Below are 22,779 nucleotides of genomic sequence, written 5' to 3'. Positions count from 1 at the left end.
AGCTCGGCGTCTTGTGTTCAGTCATCATATTTATATGTTTGTTACATTGATCTATTTATGCAAAATTAAGTACGCATTAGTAACACAACTACAAGGTCTACAACTTTACATCACTCTACTACCAACGCGTAGAGTAGATACCGTATCTGCAAAGTGTGTATAGTATCTGACATAACCATGATTAAACTTTAAACAACATATCAATAACCCAATTGATAGGTATTGAATAATCTAAACAACATAACTAATATGTAGAATTAGCCGTTGCGAACTATTACGCTTCCTCGAAAGATCCAACGATTATCTCAATAAAGCGTCTATAAAAAACAAATAAATTACATAATTTTAACATCTTAGATCATAACACCGTGAAGTAGCCGTTGTTCGTGTGTTTGCATGCGTTTCCTGATGCCGAGACGATGATTGCGAGGTTCGTGTCACGCTCGTCCTCCGGTGAAGAGCCAGGGTGGATCCGTGAGGTGCACTGGCCTCGGGGTGACGTCATTCTACCAATTATTAGTTTACCTGCCTTTGTTATCAATAGAAAGAACGATTTCACAGATAAAAGATTATATTTAAACACCATATTGTTCTTTAAACGATTCAAGCTAAATTGCAGTAGACTGATCTTGGCGATAGTACTGATATCAGTGTTGTTTCTCATTTGTATTAGTGATAAGTATAATTATGGTCATCGTCATTCGTTAGCCTAACTTACTTTTTTCTGCGTGTGTATTAAAAGTTACTACTATTCGAAAGGATTTTTTCCAGAAATGAAAACTAGCTGGATTGATTTCTTTGTAAGCCCCAATATTCTATTTTTAGGTACACTTGTAAATTTTCGAATACTCGATTTTAGAATACTGAAATGAAACTCTGAAAACTGTACATAAGGTTTTCTTTGTTAAAATTTGACAGTTTACATATCGGGATTTACAAACGCAACGACGAATTTATTAATTTCATCAAATATATAAAAACTCAAAAATGAGCGTTTTCCCAGAGACAAGACCTAGGCTATAGCAAATTTCATCGAAATCGTTAGAGCCGTTTCCGAGATCCCCGAAATATATAACTATATATATATATATATATATACAAGAATTGCTCATTTAAAGGTATAAGATACAGTGGGCACATTACTAATAGCAAAGATAGATATAACTCCGTAATAGATGGATACAGTCTAAGGAAAAAACGTGCTTCGAAAATCAAGAAAATTTGATTCTCCTTCAGAGGGCGCTACTAGCTTTGGCCTACTGTCGTATAGATGGCGTTAACGGTTTCGTTTGTTATTTAACAATTTTAACGCATATCAGTGAAAGAACATGGGTCAAAATCATAAAAATAATTAATGCAAATAAAAAAAATCATTTATCTGTATTTTTATAAATCTTCATTTTTAGTTTGAAAGTGTGTCGACAGATGGCAGTGAATTTACTGGGGTTACAAAATTTACTATGACAGTACCGCTCTAGTATAAGTTACTCTATGCTAATAGTTTGATTTTTTTACACACACAAGAGTAGGTACACACATAAGAAACCTAACCGCTCTATGGACCATTTTCTAAAAATAACAACGTCATTTCTGGGATGCGGAACACTTAATTTGAAGATAGCACATCTAAAGCGGGTTGTTCAGATGAATCTCAGTAAACGCATTTACTGTTATCTTAAAAGCATCCGAGTAACCTGTGCGCGTCAAATTTCATGTTCTTTTCAACCCTGTTTCTTTCAACCCTGTCCTGTAGGATCCACCGTCTCGATCCACCAGTGGATTTAATAGCACGCTAAAGTTCACTGTGATCCGCAATTGGTCTAGGTGGATCCTGTGATACTTGCATCTCTTAATATGCTCCACCAGTGGATCGAACAATTTAAACATCTCCTTTACAACTTATTTCTGGGCGGTTTGTCCTTGGGGCATCTGAAGCTACCTAAGAACCTAACCTACCTACCTATTGGTTTAGTGTGACGTCCGTGAAAATATTTAATATCAACATAATAATCCATCTGACCGGTTTTACTGTTCCAAGCTTGTGAAAAAGTAGTTATTTTTTTGTAAAAACTGCCTTTAATCTAAATTCATATTGCGAAACTTTAGGTCATAAGTACTCATAACTCATCGTTGATTACAAAATAAGACATAACATCACGGTAAATGATACCTAGTATGCGCGAATGCTAACATGGGAGCGGTGAGATAATGCTTATTACCCCGCATGCATTACCCGCGCCTGGGTAAGTGTGTCACCGGGGTCCCGCTAGGTGCACGCACTGCCTCAAGTCCACACATTATTGTCGACTTGCCGGGTACACTGTTATGGGTGTGTTCAGTGGATGTGAAAATATGTGTTATTATTTAGCTACACTCGCAATTTTGGCATATTGATTTGACATCTGTCCAATTATTTTCATGAAACGGGATTTAATCTTTAACCTTTAATTTATTTATTTATTATACCTTGTTGTGTTGGACCTGTCATTGCTAACTTGATCACAAGACTTGTTAGTGAGTGATTTTGCGTAACTGTAAGTAATGCTTTATTGAAATAATATGCGAAATATGTGCAAAAATTAAAAAAAAACTTATTTCCTAGTAAGAACGAAATATTATCAAGATATAATAATCTCTGTTTCGTCAATAAAATTCGGCAATTGTCAATTTTATTGAGTTAATTAACTTTGTAATTTCAAACAATGATATTTTGTTTTACGGCAAAAGCTTGTTACAGTTATTACTGAAAAGCTTACTCAGCATGGAAATTATACTTAGGTATGTATGTATGTACACAAAGTGGCCTGTTGTCACTGTTATTGCTGAGCGTAAGTAGGTATTTTATATAATGTTTCTAAAGTGTTTATATAATACCAAAAATCAGTATGCGAGTGTAAGTATAGTTTGAGGTACTTGGATTCCAATTACACAATCAACAACTCTTATTGGTATTCTATCCGTAAGTGAGACTGTGATGCTGTTATGTTGTTCACATTCGACTACTATGCTATGTCATGTGGAATTTAACATTCGAAGGTTTACAGCTACGTTTGAATACGCATCGCCGTCGGTGCTTAATCAACCTGTTCATTAAAACCTAACGGGATGTTCTTGGTGCTCAAACTTTCATAAAACGGATATAGGTACTTATGTGACAGATATGCAGATAAACGAGTTTTCAGAACTACGCATCAACTTCGACATTTTGACATGCTCATGTTTTCGAAGCTTTTAAGCCTTCCAGACGCTATCAGTACATAATGACATTATTATTGACAGTTTTATTTGGTGGATGAAAAGCCATATTATAAGAAAATGTTACAGGAATGCCAATGTTTTCATATCTGATAACGTTATAATGCAATTTACCTATTTACTTGTAACCGTCACTAGCGGTCTTAAAATTTTAAGAGAAGTGAACTAATCGAATGAAAATCACACACAGGAAATGAAAATGCTAACACTTGTAAATCTAAATCTATACCTGACTTTTTTTTAATTTTTAATTTTTTCAAAAAAACACTTAAATGACTAGGTAACTAGGTATACAATATTTTCGCCAAACTGAAGACAGTTTGTTGGCGTTGTATGTGTGGCATCTCTCCACCGTGCAACACCTATACCGTACATAATAACCAAGTTTCAGTAACCATTTGTAAGGGACACTTATATAAATGATAAGTAACGGACTTGTAAAATTTTGGAATACCTACATAAAGGCATCGTCTCGTGACTCAGTACAGTCAGTACTCTACTCTCAAAACCAAACCATCCATCCATCTACTTTACAATACCGTTATCTTGTTAAAATGTGTTGTTATTAATAACAGAATCATGCGTGCATTTAGATGTTTGGTCGTTTACATTCCACATATACGAGTACCTACATCAATTTCAGCGCCCAGTTCATTGGATAATTGCTCGTTGATGTCTTTTGCATGCGAAATTAAAACTGCATTTCAGTAGTTGACTTTCAACCATTGAAATAAACTTATAGTCTAGAAAAAGTATTTTTTTGTTTTTGTTTATATATTCTGGTCATCAATGTCATATTATAAGGCTCAATTAAAAATGTTTACCTTTGTATTCACGTAAAAGCACAGCACCTCACGTTTACCGCAACTTCATTCAAACGTAACGTCTCAACCAATCACTTCACTCTTGACAGTTCCGTTACCGATTCTTAAAACAATCGTGATCTAGTTAAATCGTTTTCAGTCAGAAATAAGTCCTGTTCGGAAATCGAATCTGGGACATCTGCGCATGGAACCGCGCAGCCGCGCACCACTACGGACTCGTTGGATGTGCGCCCGAGTTGCACTTGAGCGTTGAACTGGCGTGACAACCCTGCCCAAGCAAGAAGGCTTTCCGCTCGCACAAGCGTAACATAAACTCGTTGTCTTCAACTTACGTCGGTTTATCCGATACGCCTATATAGAAGTAAAGTAATTGTAGCGCAAAAGATGAATGCGGGCAATGGACAGCAAACCGCAAAAGCAGTTCGGAAACTGTGCTGTGGTCGCCGGCGGCGCGAGATAGCTTAATTGATCGTTCGATGATCGCTATCTTCTAAACATACGGTTACCGTGTTGCTCCTAACCGAAGAACTTGCCTTGTTATTTATATTGTGTATGACAGTGGTTGTCATCGCTTTTAGTTCCCAACCACGCACATAGCCAAATAAACCAGCTACTATAGTTGTAGTTGGTAGCAGTCTCCACTAATGATACTTGATGACATGTCAATCGATTATTATCGAGATGAGATGTTTGGAGTAGAGGATTAAAGCTATCGATTTGACCCCCATGTATATTTTTAGGAGAGCAAAATTTACTAATTTACTTGATATATCAATGTACGGAGCCAAATTACAATGATTTCTCTGAAACCATTAATTTTTGCTGAATATATGGGGGGGGGGGGGCAATTCGATATTAGTTTTAATACTTTTAATGGTCCTCCATCATAGGCCTTCGTTTTTGTGTGTTATTTTATTTGTCTCTTGATCATAATTTTTTTTTTCAAGGAAGATCCAAGCCCTTGAAATGTTTTCCCCAGCTGGTCCAGTCGCCATCAGATATATCGGAGCGCCCGAGGTGTTCACATTATCTGAACACGCACTCTAACGCCTTGACAATAGAGGCGTGTTCAGATATTTGTGAGAGCCTTGACCGCTCAGATATATCTGATGGCGACTGTCCATTGCGAAATAGTCTGAAATACCTATTATCAACGTAGAACAAAAATATAACTAATTAAGGATCTCTACACATCCGAGATTTCCCAAAAGCGCAACTGAATTTTCCTGATAAAATAACATGAGAAACATGAGTAACCTATCCCGTTTATCATTAAATGTTTTGAACACAACATTACGCACTTAGTTTAGATTACAGATTTATTATCTTCATATATTATTAGAGACTAATAATGTAATTAGACTTATATTGACCGGGATATAGACCATGATTACCTTTTGTATTATTTTTTGTGATTATTTATCACGGTCTATATCCCGGTCAATATGTCTAGTGAAACTAACCGTGAATCATTCAAAATTCTAATAATAATGTAATTGTTTCTGGAATCGGGTTATTTGATGTGTTTCTTCGAACACAATGAATTTTACAATAGGTGCAAAAAGGTACCTAGTAAAACAAGTAAACTCACACCATACACAGATGAGTACCTATAATTACAAGAGTAATAAAACCCGGTCGCATTATGCATATTGAAATTTCCATGCATAGTGACCTGTTTTTATTGCTCTCGAGTATAGGGTCTTTGTATCCATAAAATTACTATGACCCTTGACGCGAACACGAAAGTAATAAAAAATAAAAACCAAACACTAAGTCCATTTACATGTAGCTAGGTGTACATAATAATTATGATTGTGCGGGTATAGAATTATAGCACGCTGTCGATGCAGGAGGGAGCGTACTCGTAATGGCGACGTCCTGTGCATATCCTAGAGCCTGCGCCCGCGCGGCCGCCGCCGGGCGTCGAACCCGGGACCCCGCGCGCGGGCGCTAGGCTGTGCGCATACCGACGCATCTCGATTACAATAGCTAATTCGTCACTTCATTCTGACACCCAATTCTGGGATTTGGTCAGTTATATTATAACATTTATAATAGTTTTGCCATGAATAATGTAACTTGCCATATTTTGTATAGATTAAATAAATTATAATAGGTACCACGGAAAATATCCTTTATTTATTGTGAATATTTCCGTAAAATTCACATGTTAAAAGTTTTTCTAAACTTGCACAGTGTTTCAAAGTAATAAAATCATGAAATAAAGGGAATTGCACTACTGCACGTGTAAAGTGGACGTTATTATTTTGAACCTAGAAAATAATATACGTTCCTGAAAATGGTATATCTCTTCTTCGAACTTTGAAAACATTATGTAGGTATCTTACGTCTACTTTATAAAGAAATGTTCCCGTTCGTATCACTTTCTATGTAGGTACACTAGGTACCATACACCTTAAAATTCTCACTTAAAACACTCCATAATTAATTTAGCGTCCATACAATTGTAAGTATTACGTACATTTAATCATGGGTTAAGTACTTACTCTAATTTAACTGAATCGACTTTACTAACCTTATTCGACATAATGCAGCAGTGTGAAACGCTCTTTACAAGTAAGGTTTAGCCGTTAAACCACGGCTAAACCTTTATTTCATAGCAATAGGCAATGCGGGCATTGCGGCCCGGGGCGTTAGTTACATCACATAAAGCCACGGCTACAGGAAATCCATATTTGAGTCCCAAGGAACACACTCACCGCATGTTTCTGTTTTAGGGTTCCGTACCCAAAGGGTAAAAAACGGAACCCTAAATAAGTATATCTTTCGTATCGCCAAAAGCACAAAATTCAAAATGTTTTATATAAAAAAAACAATCTATAAAAAATAAACCCCATTGAATACCTTATTGTTATAAATTAGTTATAATAATAAACTTAAATGTTGTAGGTACTTATTAGTGAAAACCTCATCGCCTTTTGATTTTCAACAGTGTGAGCTGGGCTGGGCTGAGCTGAGCCCTCCAGAGTTGAGGCTAGATGAGAAGACAAGTGGCAAACTGTCTATAGGTTTAAATTACATGCACCTATATGTTTAAACTATACTCTAATTTCTGATTTGTAATTAGATTCCAAAAAACTAACCTCACTCAGATCCTTTTTCTTTCGTAATAATGGAAAATATGTAAAGAAGTAATCTGAAATTTCCCTTTTGCATACTCTAGCATTTAAAATAAATATAGATGTATCCTTTTAGCTTTGTTTAGTTTCTTAAAACATACGGAAAAGAGAAAAAGTGAGGTTAGTTTTTTGGAATCTAATTACAAATAAGAGTATAACCTTAAAACTTTACAAGCATTTAACTTGCTATGTATCTATGTAAGTAAATATGTATGTAGTTATGTAACTATGTTTGTACGGGTCAAATTTTGCAAGTTAAATTGGACCCACTTTCCGGTTTCCGATGATACTGAAAATTTGCGCACATATGTAAGTCGGGTGACAATGCAATATTATGGTACCATCGAGCTGATCTGATGATGGAGACAGGAGAGAGGTGGCCATAGGAACTCTGTGATAAAACAACGCAACCTAATTGTGTTTGGGGTTTTTAGAATTGTCTCAATGAGTATTAGTTGCCTGTGGAAAGAAAAGTACAGTCGGCGATAAAAGCTTGTACCAAAAATGAAATTTTTGCCATAAACATTTCATACTTAGCTACGAGTATTTCATATATTTCGTTGAATTAAAATGGTGATGTTTTCTATGGAACAGCAGATTATTTCACGATTTATGGGTTTATCACATAGCAAAATTTGTTCAGTTTGTGACCTACATATTATTTCTTGCAATTAGACTAAGGTTGGCCTAAACAAAATCATTCCTACTGTATTTAATTTGTACGGTACTTACTCTGTAAAGTAGGTATTAAAACATTTGAGACCATTTGCCTCTTAGTTTAACTACATAAATATTTCCATGATCTTAAGGGGCTACCCGCGGTTTTCATCGATTTTTGACGTAGTTTTGAATCGTATCTCCTACATTTGCACAACAGATAGAATTATAAGACAAACGGCTATTGGTTCTTTAATCTTTTATCTCCATTTTTTTGTCTGCCGGATTTTTTAAACATTGTCTAAAATAGTTATTTGTTATACAAGGGTGCAAAGTTGTATTTTACCCGCGAGTGTTTCAACACACGAGAAGTAAAATACATTTGCACCCGTGTGTAACACAAAACTTTTCCCCTCACTATAGCAAGGAAAGTGCAACATCCACAGGCGTTAGATCATTTTCATCACTGGAATCACTAATTTTTTTACGATATTATACAGAAAACACTAGAAATTCAGATTTTTACGTGAGTCGGTGAGAAGAACAGTAAAAATTTTGTTGACAATGTTGACATTTCTGTTCTGACGTATGAAATGTCAACGATGCGTTTTGAAATTGCATCGACTCAACTTGTGCGGTCAGAATTATATTTAACATCATTATAATAAATCTAACGTTTCTTATGGAATTTTAAGGTTTATGACTTAAAATTATTAAATAAAGCTAAATTTGGTATTTTTTATTAGATTCTTAAACCATTTGTTTAATGATAATTAATATCTAACGAACCATTATTATGAGCGTTTTACGTTTTGTTATCTGTCAAGCTACTTAAACACGCTCCATCCAAGGTCAAATTACTTTCTCCACTAGTGGATAAAATGCGTTTTTCCCCGCTTGTTTTAAAGGATAAAAGACGGCTTTCCGAGCTAGTGAGGGGAAAACACTTTTTTCGTAACTAGATTGATGTGAAGGATCTTCATACATACGAAATCTACACATTTTGGGTTCGTCTTTAACGTCTCGAAAAAGATTTTAATTTTAAAACTAATTAACACAAAAGTAATGGCCAGATAACAAGTTTTTTGGCCTTGATGCCAAATATCTCGAAGACAATGTACTTTGAAGTAAATATGGGATACTATATTGCTTAAAGCCGTTGCTGTTAATATGATAAGCTATAAAAAACATAAACTAAGGGATTCAGATCGAAGGTCAACGGCGTTAGGGAGCCCCTTAAGGTCTACATTCACCTTTAAAAATCATATTTCAAATATTTATTCATACATTTTGAGGTAAAATAATCGCACATAGGAGAAAGTTGAGAAAATAACTTTATTGAACGTAGAAATGTCCCTTTACAAATAAAAGTCTGTCAAATGACCTCTACTTAAGTATATCATCTACAGTTTTTCCCTCGTCATAAAGAGCACAATATAGGTGCTTTGCTTCAGTGTTGGCCTAACGTTAATTGCAATTAACCATTAACCAGTAAAAATTGAACCGTAAACTGTAACCGACCAATACGGTTTACGGTTCAATTTGTACTGGTTAATGGTTAATTGCAATTAGCGTTCGGCCAATACTGCTTTGCTTAATGTTTGCTTACATGGGAAAAATGTAGGAACTAAAATTGAGCAAATTATAAATACTTAGTAATTTTATAAGTTTAATTTTCCTACTTATTTTATATTACATTGATCAACCTTTAGGCCCGATTCAAAAAGAACTTGAAGAGATACATACCTCTCACTAAGGTAGGTAATATATCATTTCAAACAAATGTACTTATACATATATCTCTATGTATAAGTACATTTGTTTAAAATGATATATTCTTATTAACTTATTACATTTATTAATACTATTAACTATTAAGTTCTGTCAAATCACGCCTACGTATACGTAATTTGTACTATATCGCATTAAACTCGACGTTAGGCATCAACGGTATAAACCATATAACTATATGTAAACCTAGCTACTAAAATTGAGCAAATTGGGAAAAGTTTACTATAAATAAAAAATCCTTGGTATTCTTCCACTAAATAAAATACTTTAGGCTCGATTCAATAAGAACTTATGAGTACAATCGACGTACCTAAAACTATATTCTTACATCCCTGTCATATAAAGCCTATTGTAAGTTCTGTCAAATCACGCCTATGTACATATACGTATCGTTTTTAACTTGTCACTAGATAATAAATATATAAAACCTGTAACTTCAAAGCAGTTTAAGATCAACTTAAGGCCTGTCTCGTAAAGTTCTGTTACAAGGAGTGATGCTGACTTTGGTAGGTATTTCTGGTTTATTTACTTTAATATTTTAATATATCATATCGTATACTCTAAAGACTTTATTTAGAACATTTATCAATTATGTTATTTTGTAATGTGAGCAGGACCGATATTTTTCCTTCAAGACCACTATATGTACGGATATATCTACGCAAGCCTTCGCCAATATTTTTATTTGACTAGTTAATTGTTCTGTAAATTCAAGAATGTCCCTAAATTGTAAAAGTTTGGTAAAATTATATGGGTTTGAATACTTTTATACCTACCATGCTTTTTCGTCTTTGTATGAAAACAGGTGCCATTTTACTTATTTCTCTTTTTATGTATATATTTCGATGATATTCTGTCGACAATTTCAGGTCTTGGCAATTATTTGACCTTCTTCTTTGGAACCTTGGAGCTTCTTATGACTTTGTGATATATTTATTCTAATTTTCTTGCGAATACAAAATATTAGTGGCAAATCGATCGAGTTTCGCAAAAAGCATTTTCTTTATTTTTGCATTAGGGTGTAATATTAATATGTATGCATTATAATGGTTTATTTTAATATGAATCACTAGTCAAGGGTTATATAAATAATATAGTTAGGTACAGATACAATAAGGTAATTTGAAAGTTTTGTATCTTAATGTGTTCTTGTAAAAAAACTTTACGGGACAGGCTTAGCTTAGCTTTTAGTAGCAGAATTTAACTTGTACTTTAATGAACTCGAATTTTGCGAGTAAACGGCTATTTATATAAAGCTAAGAATTTTATTTACAATGATTACAGCAACCACCAGTTGCTTCAACCAGTTGCTTTCGACTACTTACTGACCGGGTGTTACTGTCAGAATACCGTCAGAATACCAGAATACCGGGTGTTATTCTTGCTCATAATGTGTTGAAATAGCATCTAAAATGAACTGGAAGGTCCTTGGATTTATCCAACTTAGTCCAGAGGGTAGCTCCCAAGACTCCATAGAATCCAAACTTCTGGCTTGTCTTCCTACTGTCCTCTCCAGGAAATAATCATCGTATTCCCTGTCGTAGTCCGGAATAATAGGGTTGAATTTCGCATAGTAAATGGCAGAGAAGCACGCGTACAATAGAAGAGCAGCAGTGAAAAGCTGAAAACAAAAAAGGCGACTTAATATTTTCTTCTTTACATAAAAAAATAACAATAGCCTTCGAGGATGCAGTAGTTTACTGCCGTGTTCGAGTATAACGACAAATATGACCTCCTAACACGAAGTAAAAACAATGTCACAGAACAATCAAACAGATGACAAATTGCTGGAGTCTATTAAGACGGCTCGCAGTGACCTTACGAATAATATACGTAGCTTGTTTTAATGCTGAAGCATTTCAGACTATGGATATGAGTAATTAAGACAATTTGGGGGGGAGGGGGGTCGACCGTGTCTTATTTTTTCTTACAGGGGGTGGGAGGGAGTCTTGATAGTTCTTACGTAAGATCACAAAAATGGGCGGGTAAAGATTATACTTCGAAAAAGCGCGTGTATCCGTGCGAGTGCCGACAAAGAAAAACTATAAAATGAAGCCAGTTGATTATTGCCAAAAAAACATTTTTTGTACTTTTGCAGGGTAGGTACAGAATAAAAGTTCCTAAACTTGTTTCTTTGAAAATCGAAATTTAAACAAACGCAATGTGTATTTCATTTTTCCTTCAGATTCTTACGTAAGTAATAAATATTAAACAGGGAGGTGGGGGTCGGCCAATTCTTATTATTTCTTACATAGGGGAAGGAGAGGATCAAAATCTGGCAAAAAACGTCTTACGTAATAAATGAATGGCGCCTTACATGAAAAAGAAGTATACATCCGTCTATAGGATCTTAAAAGGTGAGTTGCGACATTTTCATTAGATACCTTATATTACAAAAATGTTGCAACGCCGCGCCGTCAGTTCCCTACTTAAAATTCTACGGAAAACTCAGCGCAAACATTGTTACGACTTAAACAAAATTAGTAGGTAAGATAGTCTATGTTAAATATAGCGTAGGCAAGGTTTCCGCCGCAGAATCCTTGGCGGCCAGCGCGGCATCGATGCTTGACGAGTGACGACCGTCCCATGCCGGACAAACATCAAAACTATGTCAATGTTATGACTACACGCCGTTCCTCGTTACCTTTTTGCCCGGCACGTAACTACGTAGGTAATCGTCATTTTTTCACACAAAGTAATTAACAATAATATTTTCTCGCTACGTTGCGCTACGGTGGTCTTGAGGTCGAAACTATGACTAAATAAGCTAGTTCATTCAAATTTAAATACCTATTTTACTACTTACCTTAATATGTAAGATTTCATCTGTATTGTCTAACTCATTACACGAAAAGTCAACCAAGCTAATTTTAATAAAAAATATAGGTTCGTATTACACACAAGAGTCTGAGTACATATATTATTTTTCCCTTCCTATTTGATTCCTATGCGTAGGTACTCGTAATGTACTTAAACTTTTATTATTATTATTTTATTATTAATAGCCTATATGTGACGTCCCACGGGTACCCAGGTACACAGGTACCTTATGGCAGTTGCCGCGGTTGTCGCTTACGCTATTATATACGCCGCTCCAATATTATTCCGGTGCTATGCGACGTAAACGCAAGCCCCCTTAAGGTACCTTTTCCCGCGGAACGTCACATATGGTGTCCCACTGCTGGGCAAAGACCTCCCCCCTCGATCTCCATCCGTCTCGATTTTGACCAATCTCCAGCCAGTCGTTTCGTTATGCGTCCAGGCCATCCCACCATCTCCGCCTTGAGCCTGCTAGCTCCTCGCCCACCTTGCGGCACCCACACCGTGGCTATTTTGGCCCACCTCTATGCATGAGGCAGATATGACCGGCCCAGTAATGTAAACTTAATGTAATAATTTATTGTCTCACCTGGAAGACACTCCAGAACTTGAAGGAGCCCTCGTTGATGATCCAGTCGTAGTATCCCGCCCAGGGGTCGGTGTAGCGACCCTGCTTCATGGGTTTGGGGGTGGTGGTGGTGGTTGTATCATAGTGGTGATGCTCGTCGTAATAGTCTTCAAAGCCACGCCCGCTCTCACTCGATGTCACATTTACTCTTCTCCGCCGTTGCTGAAATTGTTGTTAAGTTTTATTTGAACAAAATGTTAAGAGGGGCTAACGTAAAATTGTAGTTTTTATATTGAATTTATTACTTTTTTACAAAGAATAATACCATGAAAAAATTGCAAGAGCTGACTAAGCAAGACCTTAGAGCTATGTAGGTTGAAGTTGGCTTTATAGAAAAAAAACAAGAAAACATATATAATTTTCATATAATTTCGATATCTTGTATAGTTTTTGCGATATCCGCTCTTGAAGGTTTATTTAGGGCTCTCATTTTTATCTTGATTATCTACATCAGTGAAGCTGCTAGGCCGGGTTTGGTAACGATAAAGATATCAAAAAACTTGACCTAAAAAAACTTGTAACAAATTAAATCACTTTTCATTTTGTATGGCCATGTCGCTCAGACGCATACTTTTCGAGATATAATCGAAAAACCGAAAAATGGAACCTTCAAACCCCTCTCTCCCCCGCGGCACCAGGGCTACGACTACGACCGGGGACTTTTGATATGTTTACCTCCTAACTAGTCCAAACAAAGTTACGGTGTCAAAAATTGTGTTCCTAGCATTTCCCTCTATACCTTCTTATTGCTTGGCCTATAACTGTTTTTCCAAGTTAGGCAGTGTTTGACATAAAAGGCAATTAGAGTTTTGAATGATTCACGGTTAGTTTCACTAGATTTATATTGATCGGGATATAGACCGTGATTACCTTTTGTATTATTTGTGAGCTCCAAAAGGATCTAATAAAAGGCAATGTTAAGGGAGTTTACGGTAAGTATTTTGACAGATAATTACTATTTGGCTTTCGCATATAATATGTAGGTACGATCAATTTAAATATGTACAATCTTAAGAAATATTTAGTACTAAAAGTCATGCTAATATAACGCTTAATGTCTATTGCAAGCACACAATCCTATTGTTTCAAAATTACGCTTCCATAACGTTAAAGGGGCCCACTGACTATCAGTCCGCCGGACGATATAGGCCTGTCAGTTAGAACAAAAATTTGACAGTTCCGAACAACTGGCAGGCCGATATCGTCCGGCGGACTGATAGTCAGTGGGCCCCTTAAGTATCTTAACTTTATTGCTCGTTCATTTATTGTAGGCGTTTGTTCTGTTGTGTGAAAATAGCCCTTTACCTACGGGTGTCAACCAGAGTTGCCAGTAAGGCAACACCGCTGCAGTACGGGTGTCAACTATAGTTGATCGAAGATATGTTCATGTTTAATATTTTTTTTAATCAAAACGAGACCTTGTGTCTTGGTGATAGCGATCACATTATGCATTGGGATTAATATAGGTGCAAAGAAAAAAATATCATAATGTTTCGGTAGATGGCTCTGACATAAACATATTTTTAAAATTACCGCTTTTTTGCTGTCAACTGGGGTTGACACCCGTACACCCGTACGTCTGCAGAAGCGCAAGTAATTGAACTCAATATGGCCGTCCTAGTGTTGTTTTATATGTCATCGACTTGTTGTAGGAGTGATACGTGTGGGTGTTTTGAATGTTTTTTTTTTCGTTTTTTGAATTTTCTTTGTCCAAAAAGTTACAAGATTGGAAAATAATATTTTTTTTACTAAAAACATAACTTGCTGAGCTTCTATTCCGTACTTACAGAAATATCGACAGTTGTATCGATATGCGCACATCACTATTTTTCGTCAGTAGCAGAGATTTGTTTCTATGCAACATTTCAAGTAATTGTTTTTTTGCAATATTTTAATAATTATCATCATTTAAGTATTTACATACAAGATATATACAGTGGTACTACGTAAACGAAATTAATAACTAGCTTAAGTATTTAGTTGTGTTACATATATAATAAACTAATAATTTAAAAATTAATCTTGAGAAATTCGCTAATAGTAACTTAAAATTCTTCAATTTCTTTGTGATTAATATTAAGTGTGAAATAAGAAATATTAGTGAATATAAATACACCAAGTGATTAGTTATTAATTAAGCATATTATACTTAATGTGTGTGTGAAATTTCAAGCACGTAGCTGTAGTACTTCAAAACTTACAAGTAAGTGAAATTATGTCCAACCGCTGACTCTCGCCAATACCTATACATGCCCGTATTGAGCGGTGACTGGGTGTTCAAAGTCCCCGTAGGTAAAGGGATAGAATACAAACGGGTAAAAATATTTTAAAATTAAGGCCACATCGGATTTTCTACATCTATTAATACCCCTGATGACGCGCCAAATAGTCCTCCATCTCATATCTATTTTTAAACTTTAGCTTAAATAACATTATTATTTCTGCCATAAAAATGGAAGAAATATATAAGATCCTGATGTTATAACAACGCTGTGATGTGATGTTATATATAATAACGTATGCGGAGTGAAATCTGGACAAAGTTTTGAACATGTAAAAAGTAAACAAAAAATTAAACTGAAATTTTATCCAACTGCCAATTTAAAGTCTGTATATCTGTCAATTAATCCGGTAAGTTTCATGGGCATTGGATTCTTTTTCTTGAAATTGTGGTCAATCTAGAAGAACACCATCGCGAAACTGTATGTAATTTCTCCAGTACTATTTCCCTATGGCCGAAAGCGAAGATAGTGGAACATTTTGTGGAAGCGAGTTAGAGGTGACGATATGTTTATAATATTTTTACATCCTTTTTCTTTAAAAAATACTACGGGTATAAAGTCTGGTTTAGGTAAACCTTCCAGCATTAGCCAGTTTCCTGAGAGAGATCGATTAAAGAAAATGACGGTCCGCCGAGTCACAAAATCTTACAGAGAGGTCATGAGATTATTCAAATGTGGCAGTAAAACTGTTTAAAAATATCTTGAAGATATGGGCATCGGCACACATCTAAGAAAAGTTAAGGTCACCGTATCTGAAAATAATAATAAATAACTTTGAAAATGTGGGAACATCATACCGACCAAAATGTGTAAAAAACAGCTGTTTTTGCGTAATGGGATTTACGGGGGACTAATCAAATGTCATTTAAAATGGAAATTTTTGGCAAGGTAACTATTATTTTGAGAACACCAATGGTCCAACGGACGAGAATTTGAAATATGTCGAGCATACGAAGTTTTCTAAAAAAGTTTTCCTAAGGAAGATAAAATTTTAACTTACAAAAATGCCAACATGCGTGTTTTCGACACCGATGTCTTTAAAGTATCACAACTTCCGTTAAAAATCTTGCATTGGAGTGATCTTTATCTTGCATTTAACGTTGTTAAATACATTATTAAGATACATGAAAATTTATAAAAATAACCATGTCGTTTTTATTTAATACGACCATTGACTTTTGTCCAGATTTCACTCCGCATACGTTATTCGGTTTGCTTATCATATTCCCCATATGATAAGCAAATCGAATTGATGGGATGGGATGAGTTAAGATTTTTGCCTGTCAATTATTTAAATAATTGACAGGAAATGTAATTATAAATCAGGATGTTTTTACTCTGAAAGTAATTGTCTGTCTGTAATTGGGTCATTATTTATCTAAAAAGCGCGTAGAAAAGGCTGGCTGAAAATTCTAATAATTGACACGAGCACGAGATAACTCTTGTGAAAAACATTTTCACGTGCCGTCGCCTGGAAGCCTGGAACAAATGGGATAAGAAGTCGCATTGCCACGAGTCGCCGCCTGGGATATATTTTATTAAAAAATAAATTTTGTAATATATACATAGTTTCAATACGTTTTTTATTTATTTTATCAAAATATCGTAGCCTATTTTAATGTTACTGCTAAGCAAATATTTTTTTTTTTGGATTTAGTCCTGTCGCTTGTTTTTTCACCATTCCTGCAGAACGCGTCCATCCGTGCAAGTAATCTCGCCATCTCCTTTTGAGCTGTCTAGGTACGAAATTTTATTACTCTTTAAATATATACGATTTCAATTCTTTGTTTTTTAAATTACTTATTCGATTTTCAGTTTTCAATCGAATAACTGACCGAGCGTTTGTGAAGATTTCCGTTTCACCTTGAACAAAAATGCTTTCGTATGTCCGGATGTTCTCCTTTACAAATCGAATTTACAACCGATTCTCGTAAAATTCTTTTAACAGTTTTTGGATTTTTTTCAAAATGACGGAGCCATGGGGGTTTGCGAGGTAGGTATAGGTATACAGCTTACAGAGAGAGACAAACTAGTGGCTCACAGACACAAAGTAGATAAATATGAAGATAACAATTTTCTTTTTCTAGTAACACAAACACACACACACACACACACACACACACACATATATATGCATACACGCACATATGAATAAAATTCAGCTCTCTACAAATTGAGTGATGGCTGAATAAATAATTATTTTAATTAACGTTTGATGCCATAAAAAAAAAGATCGTTGGTTAACAAATCACTCCAATATAGGTATATGTATTGTATAATGGTATGATTTTTCTTGGCCATTTTGGATTGGTACTTAAAACGTTATAAATATATATGTGCGAATCCGAAATCTACAATATGAAGTAGGTAAGTATGTTGAAGGAAGAAAATATTATCATATGCGCGTAGGTCATGTATCATGTACACCCAGCCGATAACTATTGCGAGATACTTTCTGTCACGAATCAGTCTCAAAAATCCCGTTGACCATTTCAGTGTACACGTAATTAACAGCCGTGTGTCAACGATAGGCAGTCGCGATGGATTCCACAAACAGGGGCTGAAGCATTTAGCGCCGGCGCCCGGTCACCCAGTTCAGCGACACCGTTAGTGACCCAGTTTGAGGGCCATGTGGCTGAAATACATTGAGACATGGGAATACTAGAACTAGTACAGTTTAGTAGTTTAGGGGTAGATACAGAAGGACTAACTCAAATGTTATTGAGAATTTGTATTTGGTAGTTATTACCTACTGTTGACTTTACATTCAGAAATACCATACATAGGACATGATTTAATAGGTTTTTGCGTTAATGAAGAATTATAAAGAATGAACATGTGGAACATTTTGTAAGTAACATAAGTAATATAATGATATTTATTACTACTTGCAGTACTTGCTGGCCAAAACCTTTTCACTCGGAATCTCATCATCTTCCTCGCGTTTGTCCCGGCTTTTCGCCACAGCTCATCCATCTATTTAACACTTTAAGGTGGTTCGATTTTCATACAAAATTCAATCTGCTTTAATTAAGGCACTACACACTATTACTACACAAATATTTGCTCATTTATCTACTTTCGAATATTCGTTTGCGCTAAATTAATAGAAAAACTTTGTTTCATACAGAAATCATACATAAATCAACGTTATTTTTTCATCAATTTTACATATGTGTGTGTCACAAATGTCGTGTACAAATACGTTGCGTGCGGCGTTGCCACTCTATGACGTTGGCGACGTTGCCTGGCCGACCTGGCAGGATTTGCAGTGCCGTCATGTTTAGTGCATTTTTATTTGACAGTGTTGACACTGACACATAGGGTCATGTTTATTGTGACATCAATTTGTTTGTATAAATTGAAAATGATAGCAACGTCTAAATCAAGTTACAAAAATCATCGGTGTTCTGGTCCGCGAAAATCCAGAAAAATTCAGACTCAATTGAAGCGGAATTCATGATGGTGAAGTTTCGTAAGGTAGGTACAGTTTCATTCCTTCATTGTACATTGTAATTTTCTCGTGCCGATCTTTTTAGAAAATAATTCTCACTTCTTCCGTAATGGTAGATATAAGCAGTGAACAATACCTATATAATGTAATTATTACTGTTTTGGTTGCCGAATAGTCAATGTGTCACTAACTCTAGGTTTTTTTTAGGTATTGTGCAAAATGAAGAGGCATTCTTGGAAATAAAATGTTTTCCTTCATTAGCCAGAAAAAATCAGGACATCCTCACTGCAATAAAGTAAAATAAAACATTTCCTGGGGATGAAAATTATGGAATTTTGTCTATGAATGAAAAACACAATTATTACTAGGTAAGTAAATGATAACTTTATTAGAATCCATATTGTTGCATCATCTTTCTTTCTATAACATTAGAGAATTTGTGCTATCATGATATTATTTTTCTTTCAGGTACAGGGACAACTACGGATAACAAATATGAAAAAATGTTATTTCATTTGTTGTGTGAATCCATCTACACCAACAAGACATCCACTGCTGGACATAGGCCTCCCCAGGGATCTCCACAACGACTGGTCTTGCAAGACCGGCCAAAATATCGAGAAATAAATAATATAAATAAACATGATAAATATCCCGTTTTCTATAATAGTTATAATTAGAAGGCCATGCAATGTTGTTACTCACTGTACCTACTTGAATCCAAAAAAATATATATAAAAAAAGTTTTAATTTTATTTTACAATTACTACTTTATTATTAGTACATTACGATACAAGTGCGAAAAGTAGGAAATTGGCAACGAGTGGCGATAAATTGAAACACGACCGAAGGAAGTGATTTAATCGACACGAGTTGCGAATTACTTTTTCGCACGTGTATTGTACAACGTTTTACAGTACATAATTATGGCCCTTTACATTTTCGACATATGCACGTATTGTACTAATTACCGCACTAGGGCGGTAACGTATATGTAGCACCATATGTACTAAAAAGTATTTTACAGTACATATGGTGCAACTTTCTCGCCCTAGTGCGTAAAGAGCACTTTTCATGCATATGTCGAAAGTTTAAAAGGGCCATATGTATTGTAAAACGTTGTACGATACACGTGCGAATAGGTAATTCGCAACTCGTGTCGATTTAAAACACTCTCTGCGGTCGTGTTTTAATCTGTCGCCACTCTTTTCGAATTTTCTCTTTTCCGCACTAGTATCGTAAATAACTATTTCAGACTGCAAGGGTACGATGATAGATCTCAATTCAATATAATTTTGCAACATTTGGCATTATTAGGTTATAAATTGTATGGAGATGAAATCGATCATCGTACCCTTCCAGTTTGAAAAATACTATAGAGGCTGGGCAGTAAGGAATTGCTTTACTTGTAGAACTATATTTAGCGCTTTAAAAAAAAACTGATACCTGACACTTACAAACCTGGACTTCCTTGGGCTAGTGCTACTAAGAATCGTCAGTATTCTCCATCCTTTCTGAGTTGGAAGAACCCAAAAAGGTGAGATTTGTGAAAGTCAGGTTTTCAATATATGTGGCGTTTTCAACCAAACGGGTACCTACTTATTGTTGTCATATTTCCATAAAGCTTCAAAATGAAATCAACCTAATCGACAACCGACAATGTGGTACCTTTTAGTTCAAAACGTCACATATTTTTATAAAACGTTATAAACTAATTTATTAATAATACTGAATATCTGGGAGAAAAAGAAAACATAAGTAAAAACTCAAAAATGCTCGTTTTCCCAGAGATAAGACCTAGCTAGATCGAACCCCTTACAGCAAATTTCATCGAAATCGTTAGAGCCGTTTCCGATATCACTGAAATATATTTCGGTTATATCGGAATCGGACAAGAATTCGAAGAATAAAAGGTATAAGAAACATAAGATAACACAAAAAGGACAAAAAAAAGTACCCCTGGCGTACCAGTCTCGAACCCGAATCCTCTTGCACGTATTTCCACGAACATACCGCAACGCCATTGCAGCATACTTACACTGCATGAAATTGTCTACTACAAGCATCACGGAAACACTGTTTGCATGTGTGAGTAATAGTAGGAAATAGCATGACAGAAACACTCTGTCGACTTTAAAAGTGTTTTTTGCACTAATCAAGTATTCAATGTTTATTATAATAGTTCAATATTTATGTAAAGAGTGCGCTAAACATACTTTTAAATATACAGATACCAACACTATTCCACAAAAAAATAAAACCTGAAAATTTGCGAAAGTGACGCCATCTAGCGGGGTTTAAGCTTTGGGTAACCTAGTCGAACCACCTTAAATTAAATGAACCAGTTCAATAATATTATCTTTTAAAGTTAGAAAATACTGGTACCCATATGTTACGCACAAAATCGAGTGCATAATGCTAGGTTCCATGCCGCCCTGCTGGAATCGCAGACGTAGTCAGGTTATCAGGATTGTACCCTTATTGCGCACACCATCCAGGGCAGTAGGCAAAGCTATCAAGATTAACTCTGAGGGCGCGGGGCGCCATGCCGCCCAGCTGAATACCTATTGTTCCTGTTAGGCTCGCAGGGGGACGAAGTCAGGAGGGTAATATAACTTACCATTAGAGCCGTGTTGTTTTTGGGCTTGGCAAGCGCGCGCTGCTTGTTGATATTGCGCACTACATCCAGGGCAGTGCGTAGTGCCGTCAAAATGAACTCTGAGGGCGCCATGCCGCCCGAGTTAACCACGGTGCCAGCCAGGGGATCCGCGGGTTGAGACGAACTTAAATCATCGGGGTCATAGCGGTCGTATGAAGATCTGGAAATTTACATATTTATATTATTGCGGAATATTACTTGCGATTCATTTCTAACAGCGAAAAAAAAACAAGATCAATTTTCACACGATTAGTCTAGAAGATTTTTTCAGGCCAGATTATTTAATGTGTGTAAACAGGAACACACACTAAATGTATTTAAAATCTAACTTTTTTACTGTGCAGGGTCACACGCAGTACCTGTTGACTAACATCACACTGTGTTTCCACATGTGCCACAACATATCGAAATAACATTTCCCATAAATCATTCTTTACGACGTTTTGTAAGAAATGAAAGTATTTTGATTTAAGATTTCACATTTCTACATTTCTTATAAATAACAACATTGTACTCACCGCAAAGGTATGTATTTGTATTTCGTGTAGGGCGGGGTGTGCGGCGTAGCGCTGTCATAGCGCGCGGCGCCCACGCCGGCCGCCCAAAGCGCCAGCGCCGCTGCCGCCCACATTATTATACTCGGTACAATCAACTCTTTACGCACCATTTTCTTTAAATACACTACTTGAAACTTCAAAAATTACAAAAAATCTAATCTAAATTAGAAAACCAATCAGGTTTTATGTCGCGTACTTTACTAACTTTTACTTTTATTTTATTTTATTAAACGTTTTATCTATCTATCTTTTTACCCAGGATGTGTTCGGAAGTAAGTTCGGGAACCTACTGACTGATTTGCAATGTCGCGCTCCGGTTAGGCACGTTGAGTTTCTGAAATATGAATTCAGCAAACAGTGAAAACGTGTTGCTCTCAAGTGGGGTGCTTATTTAATTTACAAGTTTGACAGCGACGTAAATTAACATGGAATGTTAGTTGCTCTAAACTAGAGATGATTATTTTTGGTGAGAGTTTGATATGCGAAATTCTGCGTATGAATTAGGTTATATTAATTAAAGCCTTCTCCAAAGAGATAAAAATAAATATAAACAAAACAAGTAATTTTATTACAGATCATTAACCTTGAGCTTGGCCCTTGGCAGAATCTTTTAGTAGACGCCATGGATAAGCATCGCTTTATAGGTAACATATCTGACATGTAATTATATATAAGTACCTATTATTTTAATAAACTTTGGTCTCTTCCG

At 35.6% G+C, this 22,779-nt stretch overlaps 2 protein-coding genes and 1 long non-coding RNA gene across 4 annotated transcripts in view; 1 reads left to right on the top strand and 2 right to left on the bottom strand.

Annotated features, from left to right (window-relative positions):
• The window catches only part of LOC134755744 (uncharacterized), an 81,689-nt gene extending 77,365 nt beyond the window's left edge, over positions 1-4,324 (bottom strand). For both annotated transcript variants that reach the window (XM_063692291.1, XM_063692292.1), the window contains exon 1: positions 4,080-4,324. The gene's annotated coding sequence lies outside the window, so the exon portion shown is untranslated. The remainder of the gene's footprint in view (positions 1-4,079) is intronic.
• LOC134755813 (uncharacterized) overlaps positions 1-22,779 on the top strand; it is a 359,324-nt gene that overhangs the window by 293,905 nt on the left and 42,640 nt on the right. The gene's annotated exons all lie outside the window — the stretch shown is intronic.
• Positions 10,918-22,188, bottom strand: LOC134756280 (uncharacterized). The gene is made up of 4 exons (XM_063693112.1): positions 22,032-22,188; positions 21,475-21,673; positions 13,080-13,280; positions 10,918-11,291 (listed from the first exon to the last, which is right to left on the bottom strand). The coding sequence occupies exons 1-4, from the start codon at positions 22,178-22,180 to the stop codon at positions 11,046-11,048; spliced, it is 795 nt and encodes a 264-aa protein (XP_063549182.1). The 5' UTR covers positions 22,181-22,188; the 3' UTR covers positions 10,918-11,045.

This window comes from Cydia strobilella, chromosome 3 (assembly GCF_947568885.1).
Source record: "Cydia strobilella chromosome 3, ilCydStro3.1, whole genome shotgun sequence".
In the NCBI taxonomy this organism is placed as follows: domain Eukaryota; kingdom Metazoa; phylum Arthropoda; class Insecta; order Lepidoptera; family Tortricidae; genus Cydia; species Cydia strobilella.
The sequence above is the reverse complement of the archived record's forward strand: the minus strand, read 5'-3'. Positions and strand labels throughout refer to the sequence as shown.

Excerpts from the sequence above, each read along its gene's own strand:
- LOC134756280 (XM_063693112.1), bottom strand. The coding sequence starts at position 22,180 with ATGGTGCGTAAAGAGTTGATTGTACCGAGTATAATAATGTGGGCGGCA. Across the intron at positions 21,674-22,031 it reads TACAAATACATACCTTTGCG|ATCTTCATACGACCGCTATG; the intron begins GTGAGTACAATG and ends GTAAATTTCCAG. Across the intron at positions 13,281-21,474 it reads AAAACAACACGGCTCTAATG|CAACGGCGGAGAAGAGTAAA; the intron begins GTAAGTTATATT and ends CAACAATTTCAG.